The following is an 8,588-nucleotide window of genomic DNA, read 5'->3' on the forward strand; positions in this document are numbered from 1 at the left end:
TCTCTCTCTCTCTCTCTCTCTCTCTCTCTCTCTCTCTCTCTCTCTCTGTCTTAGAAAGCCAAGGCTGTTTCAGTAGCAAGTTCATTTAAAAGATTCCCTAACAGATATCACATAAATCACACACTGATAGAAAAGACTTAAATTTAACATGAAGGAGTTGACTTAGTTGTTTGAATTTCAGGATGTTTAGGTTTTGAATGGGTCTGTTTCTGTGCTTTTGTGTTTAAATTTTGTGGACTCAAACTAGGAAATACACATTTGGATTGCTTGGATAGTCTCTGGAACTTGTTAAAATATCTTTATGGTACTTAAGTCAAATAATCCTTTTCAGTGATTCAATGGAGTATATATCTTTTAAAACAGCTAATGAGCAATGCCCACATAGTAAACACGAATATAAACTAAAAAAAAGTATTTCAAAATATTTTTCCTCTTTTGGAAACTAAAGAATTTTTCCAATGGGTTTTCTTCAATTTACCTTTAAGGTATATTTCCAGAAAAAAGGGTGGGAGTGAGGGTGATAATTTTTCTTTTTCTTTTCCTTGGAAGGAAGGTGCTGGAGGTGGGGAGGATAAGAAAGAAGTCTAAAATAGAACTCCTGCCTATTTCACTAGGGCTATGGTCTGAGTCTGTACAAGCTGGTCAAAACAAGTCTCTCTTAGTCGACAGTACTTAACATTCTGTCCCCAATATACTTTCATCCTTCTTTGTAGAATGAACAATTTAGAGAAAATAAATACAATTTAGGAGCTAACTCTTAAGGGTCAAACAGATTGTTTTGAATAACTTTCTTCTTAACTCAAACTACTTACCACCCTCTACTTTGCTTTATGGCTATTTGTGTACGTCTTATTTTCTCCTTTGAAACTAAAGGCTCTTTAAAATAAAGAATCTTCATTGTATTTATAAAATAAATATTTACAAATTTATATGGAATTATTTATGCCTTCCACAGTATACAGTATCATGTTGTACACACACACTCAGCAAGGGTTTGATGAATAAGTTGCCCATATACCCTCATCCTCCTCTCTTCCCAATCTCCCATGGATTAAAATAACTTGCAAATGTTGCTTGGATTAAACCATTTTAATTTTTACCAAGTAACAAAATATTTCCTTTCTTCCAGCAGGAGAATTGCAAATCACTTTATGTCTATTAATCAAAACCATTGGAAATTCCTTTGTCACCAAAGCAGCTTATCGCATACTTTTAAACTGTGACTTATAGGGCTGAAATAATTTACTTGAGGCTTTGGAAGGGATTGGAAAGAGCCAGAGAAAGGGAACAGTCAACTTCCATTTTAATTTCTAATTCTCCATGTGATAATCTCATGAAGAAGTAGAGGCAAGACTTTCCTATAAGCTCCTTGTTTGTAATTAAGCATACAGGGTTATACCACCTGCAAGGAACCAATTCACCCTTGCAAATTTTACCTATGAGAAGGAAGAGACAGTAAACTCATTCACCTCAATTAGATGTCACTGTTTAGTTTGAATATCCAAGGTCCTAGAAATGGTCTCCAATTCTGAAAACTGAATAGATTGAGTATGACTAGCCAAATTTTTCTAAGTTTGTATAATGATTGCTATGGCAACAGCTCCTGCTTTCTCTGTGTCTGCTTCCAGCATTCTCATCTCCAAATCTCAAAAGTCCAAAAATTGTTGTGTTTTTCTAAGGAAGACTTTAGAAATTCTCTCATCTTCATGCTCTAATAGATCATTCTGATGTCTACCTCATTCTTAATTTGTTCCTCTAAAAATAAATAAATATTTTTCAATGAATGGATTTTATTGCACAAAAAGCCTTCAACAAGTTAAACATTTTACAACTAGGTATAGCAATTCTAGTTATGGTCCAAGTATAGTTTCCCAAAAGTAAATTAACTATTAGACTCTTTACAGCTAAGGAGACCTGTATCAACACCCTTTCAATTACAAAAATATAAGCCAACTTTGTGGGAAAGTATATGCATTTACAATGAATAAGAATAGACAGAACTATGAGGATACTTACTGCTGGAGCTTGAGACCTCTTTATGGCTGGAAGACATTGGCTGAGCACAGAGTTGACAAAGACAGTCCCTTCCATTGAAGGTAACTCGGTCTCCAGGTGGAAACGGGCGTCTGGAAACAGAAAGACATTGTAGTCAAGGTTATTTTAGTGATTCAAGTCTTTTCTCTTACTCCTTCAGTTTGCTGCCCTCTGGAGCAAAATAATATCTTGGAGAAACACCAGCCAAAATGTTTGAAATGCAGACTTGATCAACTCAGCCAACTGGAACAAATCCAATTGCTAAATGAACCTCATTTTGGAGAGAAAGGGGGTTATGGAAGCTGATTCTTTCCTTTCAAAAGAGGACCATCTAAGGAGTAAAATAGAGAAAATCTCACTTTAACTTCATATCTTGAGTGATATTTTAATGTGTTTCTGAACAGCATGTGACAGGAAATTGTCAGCTGACAGGTCTTTCAAGAATAAGGGATTTTGAATACCACAAATTCTTGCTAAATACTCAAGGCTTCTCCCCAAGAGAAATGCTGGAAACTTAAGCATTAATTACTTTAGGTAACTGGGACATCATTGGAAAATAATTCCTTTGTTGAAGCAGAAGTTATTTTTGGTGCCAGATAAGAGTTAAAGATTCTCATGGTGCCTGAGAGCTTATTTGCTTATAAATAGGGATCACAGGAGCATAAAGAAGCAGACTTACTATTAATAGATATATTTATTCAAAAATTGGCATTAACTTCTTTCAGAAAGAAAAAATTGAAGGATCATTGAAATTTCTTTTTAAATTTTTACTAATATTCAAGAGCTATAGTTAATTTTTCAAACTCTCAATCTCATGCCAGTTGCATTTCTCCTTGCCTCCCTCTGCTTTTTCTCTAACCCCCAATTCGGTGGTTGTCTACATGCTATTTTTTATAGTTATTAAACAAATATTCCACATATGTTTTCTCTGCCAGATTATTTATTTCTAGGTTGCACTTGGCCAGTTCACCAACAGAATTCATTAACATGAATTCCTAATGGCAATGTCATTCTCTGTGTGATACTGCCAATTAGTAAATTGTTCTAAAACCTGCACAACAAACATATCAGTACATGTCTTAGAACAAATTGCAATTAAACAAAGAATAGCCTGAAGTTAATTAAGACCAGTATTTACTTTTATAAACATTCTTTATCTTCCAGTTGCCTCTAGTTTCACCCCCAGTCCACACACTATAATTGTTTAATCTTAATGATAATTAACTGTAATATACCGGAGGGTAAATCTAGAATAGCAAAAGTATCTTTAGGTTTGTTTTGGCTACTGTCATATGTGTATGTATGTATGTGTGTGTGTGTGTGTGTGTGTATATCACACATACATATGCATTAAGGAAAATTTCAAGGCACCTGTCATATCAAGGATAGCCCAAAGGTTTTTACTAATGTTGGTTCATCAAAGCAGAATTGCACCTCAGATGAATAAAAATCACACTGGCCAATAATTGTATTTAGACAAGCATAGAATCGATCATGTCTAGAATAAACCTCTAATTGGACCTATAGGGAGAACATCTAGGAGCTAGAGAATCATTCTTTTTAATACCTCACCTATCCTTCTTATCAATTAATACCTACAAAATAGGATATATACATACATATAATATATAACATATACATACATATATATATAATATAGGCTCAAAATATTTTTGCCCCACCAAACCTAAATTTTTAGGTTTAAAGCCCATTTGAGCACATGGCTGTTGTATTTGCAAATCAAATCAAAGGGTTATCATACTCCATGGCAAATCAGTGAAGACAAAGTGGTATCTAGATTTCAAGATGAAATTAATTTTCTTGATTCATTTAATGAAGTTGAATTCAAAGAGTCTATTTTCTGGAGCAATGGGATAAAGGGACTAGAATTAATTTATCAAAAATATTTATTCAACATCCACCATGAGTAAGGTTCTGAAAATGCAAATAGGAGTTGAACAATTCTTATTCACAAGTATATATTTTAATGGGGACATCAGAGGTCATTTTGCCCAATCCAATAATTTTTTTAGACATAAGAAACTAAGTTTATAAATTCCTGGTTTGATGCTTCATCTTTTTGTGGAGGTAAAAATGAGTTCTTGAGGGCTATGTGAGTAGAACATGAACTCTGGAAAGTTTTATTAAGTTGGAAAGCTTCAAGCATAGTTATAATATCATATTAAATCTACTGCCCAAGACCTTTCTTATTAAAGTATGGAAAGGTTCATTACTAGGAGACTGACTACAAGGTAAGGAAGTCTCTGATTATGACAACCTATGAAATAAAGAAATTTTGTGTAAAAAAAAAATCCTTTTGGAAGCAGTGAGTTAGCACAATGGAGAGAGCACCAGGCCTGGAGTTGGGAGAACCTTGAATCAAATCTGGTTCATATAGGTTCATATAAGTGACTGGGCAAGTCACTTAACCTTGACCGCCAATCCCTTGCCGCTCTTCTGTTTTAGGATTCATATCTTCTGTAATGGTTCCAAGGCAGGAATGATAAGGGCTAGACAATTGGGATTAAGTGACTCTCCCAGTGTCACACAGCTAGGAAGCATCTGAGGCCAAATTTGAATCCAGGAACTCCCATCTCTGGACCTGGCTCACAATCCACTGAGCCACCTAGCTGCCCCTTATTATACATTTTCTTGATAACATTTTTTACTCCTGAGACCAAGCAAGATATAAAGAACATCAAAAACATAAAGTGAATAATTCTGATTATATTAAATTAAAAAGGTTTTGTACAAACAAAGCCAATGCAACCAAAGTTAGAAGGAAAGCAACAAATTGAGGGAAAAATTTATAACAAAAACCTCTGAAAAGGGTCTTATTTCACAAATTTACAAAGAACTAAGTCAATTGTACAAGAAATCAAGACATTCCCCAACTGACAAATGGTCAAGGGATATGAATAGACAGTTTTCAGATGAAGAAATTAAAATTATCAATAATCACAAGAAAAAGTGTTCGAAATGCCTCCTAATTAGAGAAATGCAAATCAAAACAACTCTGAAGTACTACCTCACGCCTAGCATATTGGCCAATATGACAGTAAAGGAAAACAATAAACATTGGAGGAGTTGTGGCAAAATTGGGACACTAATGCACTGGAATTGTGAATTAATTCAGGCATTCTATTCTGGAAGGCAATTTGGAATTATACCTAAAGGGCTTTAAAAGATTACATGTCCTTTGATCCAACAATACCACTACTAGGGTTGTACCCCAAAGAGATAATAAGGAAAAATATTTGTACAAAAATATTCATAGCTGCACTCTTTATAGTGCCAAAATATTGGAAAATGAGGGGGTGTCCTTCAATTGGGGAATGGTTGAACAAACTGTGGTATCTGATGGTGATGGAATACTACTATTGTGTTGTAAGGAATGATGAACTGGAAGATTTCTATATGAACTGGGAGAACCTCAATAAACTCATACAGAGTGAAATGAGCAGAACCAGGAGAACATTGTAAACAGAAAGTAAAACACTGTGAAACTATTCAATGTAATGGACTTTGCTACTAGTAGCAATGCAACAAGACAGGATACTCCTGAAGGACTTATGTGAAAGAATGCTATCCACAATGAGAGAAAGAACTATGGGAATAGAAAAGCAAAAGAAAAACATATGACATCACTTAGCACATGTATATATGGGTATGTGATTTGGGGTTTAGGCTTTAGAAGATTGCTCTATAGTAAAAATGAATAATATGGAAATAGGTATCAATTTGTACAACCCAGAATTGCTGGTTGGCTCTGGGAGAGGGAAAGAAAGAAGAGAGGAGAGGGACAGAAAAGAAATCATGTAAACATGGAAAAATATTTAAAAATAAATTTTTTAAAAATTAAAAAAATTTTTTACTCCTATTTTTTATGGTTCCTTATTGCTTACATCTTGTATCTTGCTCCATATGATCCTCCTGGTCCTCTGTATGTTACTCGATTTAAACTCAGTGGAGAATATTTTGTTCCATTTCTCATAAGCCATACAACACTATCCATAGAATATAGATATTAAAAAGATGGACATTTGTTTTGAGATGTTTGACATTTTAAAAAATAGTTTGCAATTTCCTGAAGGTAATCCAATCTCCTCTCCCCTTTTTGTTTAATTTTGAGACCAAATTATCCATTTATATTATATTTCTCAGATATGCTCTACTAATGGATAATGCTATGATTTATCCATATAGCGTATCATCACCATCTGGGCAAGAGACATTCTTTATTCCCTAGATATGTTCTATGTGGACAGGCAGGCCAAAATCTTTTGGGACATTACATAATTTTTTCTAGAAGGGGGCTTTGTAAAGTTCTGGAGCTTGATGCAAATAGTAATAACATAAAGTTTTCACAAAACTAGGATGCACTAGAACTTGATACATTTCTTTCTGACACCAAGGCTGGTTACTGATTCACTGCTTTATATTATCTGTCCCCATCAATGAAATGTATAAACAAAAAGGGATGAATGGTAAGATTGATGCAAAAAGAGATAGACTGAATTCTGCTTGTGACTACAGGAGACAGTCTCTGGTACTTTGGATAACACCTGAGTAAATAAGGATTTAGGAGAACTTGGACAAGAATCACACAAGATGAAAAGGTATGGCTAGGTGGCAATCAATATAGATAAATATCATCCATGAGATAAAAAAGTTATATGTCTTACATATAAGTATAAGAAAAGAAAACTAGATTCAGTCAGGGATTCACTATTAGAATGTAAAGCATGCTGAGTTTGAAGTCAGATGCCCCAAAGAATCTAAGCCCTGCTCCCTACTTACACTACCTTTTTAACTTGGGTAAGTCATTGAGTCTTTTTTTGGCCTCAGTTTCTTCATCTGTCCAGTGAAAGCATTAGAAAGTAAGGGCTGGAGGCAGAAGCTGTTTAATTTTGTTTTTATATCACCAGCACTGAGTGGCAACAGGGGTTACTGCTGTGTTCAATTTTGGAATTGTCACAACTGAAGAATGGCCACGACAGAAAATAGCCCTAGAAACCATTCTCATGAGTAAGAAATTGAAGGAACTAGGGATATTCAGCCTAAAGAAAGGGAAACAGCTTTGGGAATAACTGTCTAGCAATTTAAAGGATTGTTATATAAAAGAGAGAATAAACTTGTTCTCTCTTGCCTTGCAAGGGGTGAAAGCTGGACCCCAAGGCAGGAAGACTTAAGTCCATATCCTCCCTCTGAAAAATACTGTCCACATAGCCCTGGAGAAGTCACTTCAGTATTCTAGGCAATTTTTTAAAGACAATAAATTGAAGAGAAGGCTCCAACCTTCAGTAGAGATAATTTCCTTATTTAGGAGTTCCATATATACATATATACACATATTTCCTTGATCAAGAGGTTTGGAATAAATGACCTTTAAGATGTCTTCAAGCTCTAAATTTATGATCCTATGATATCAAGTGACTTTTCCAAGGTCACATCATTCATAATGATTGGGATTCCAACCCAGGCCTCATTGGCTCTCAAGTCAGTGGTCAAGGAGTGAGGATTGAACTTTGCTTTTGTGATAACTCAAGACTATATAATCATCTGGCTGGGTTCAGTGAAAACAATCCAAATCAAGCAAAATTTAAGTCAGCCATCAAAAATACATAGCATTTAATACTTTTGAGAATTATATCATAAACATAACAAATAGAAATGCATTCCAACTTTGAAGAGGATAGTAAAGCTGAATTAGGGCCCAATAAACAACTTATATCTGTTAGGTATAGGATATGGGTTTAAAACAACCGGGTCTTCATCTTCTTGCTATGAGCAAAATAATGACTCAAAATAAATCCTCCATACAAAAATCACCTTACATTCAAAATGACTCAGTCTTTTAAAAAAAATTAACAAGAGAGAGAGAAGGAGAAAGAAAGAAAAGAAGAAAAGGGAGAGGCGGTGATAGAGATAGAGGGGAAAGGATAAAGGAAGAACAAGAAAGAGAGACAGAGAGAGAAGGAAGGAGAGAGGGAAGGAGGGAGAGAGGGGGAAAGAAGGGCAAAGGGAAAAAGAGAGAACAAATGAAGAATGTCATGAACAAGAAAATCTGTCCAGTGACAAGCTTCTGCCAGATTGCACAGCCAATTCCTGCTGCAGAATTACTGTGTGCAGCTGATCAAGGACTACTTACTTGCAGACAGTACAGGCAAAGCAGTTCGGGTGGTAGGTCTTCCCAAGAGCTGTCACCACCTCCCCCTCCACAAATTCCCCACAGCCATTACAGCGCGTTCCATACATTCGTTGGTAATCCAGGGTGCAGAGGTATTCTCCGTTCTTTATGAAGAAGCCTCCTTGAGCCAAGTCACAGCCACATACTGGAGAAATACAAACACATTCACAGCTTAGTTAGGGTCACTGGAAAAAAATAATAAAATATCTGAATATCAGGCTGATTGACCTGAGAGATGCTATGGGGCAGGGGGCAGTAAGGTGAGGGAAATGTGAGGTTAGTGTGGAGAACTATTTTACTTGTTCTCTCTCTCTCTCTCTCTCTCTCTCTCTCTCTCTCTCTCTCTCTCTCTCTGTCTCTTATA

The 8,588-nt window shown here is 35.4% G+C and overlaps 1 protein-coding gene across 7 annotated transcripts in view; it reads right to left on the reverse strand.

Annotated features, from left to right (window-relative positions):
- ABLIM1 (actin binding LIM protein 1) overlaps positions 1-8,588 on the reverse strand; it is a 268,909-nt gene that overhangs the window by 150,041 nt on the left and 110,280 nt on the right. For all 7 annotated transcript variants that reach the window (XM_044665602.1, XM_044665611.1, XM_044665607.1 and 4 more), the window contains 2 exons: positions 8,186-8,369; positions 2,017-2,126 (listed from right to left, as the gene is read on the reverse strand). In XM_044665602.1, coding sequence (XP_044521537.1) covers positions 2,017-2,126; positions 8,186-8,369 — 294 coding nt within the window. The remainder of the gene's footprint in view (positions 1-2,016; positions 2,127-8,185; positions 8,370-8,588) is intronic.

This window comes from Gracilinanus agilis, chromosome 2, assembly GCF_016433145.1.
Source record: "Gracilinanus agilis isolate LMUSP501 chromosome 2, AgileGrace, whole genome shotgun sequence".
NCBI classification, from domain to species: Eukaryota; Metazoa; Chordata; class Mammalia; order Didelphimorphia; family Didelphidae; genus Gracilinanus; species Gracilinanus agilis.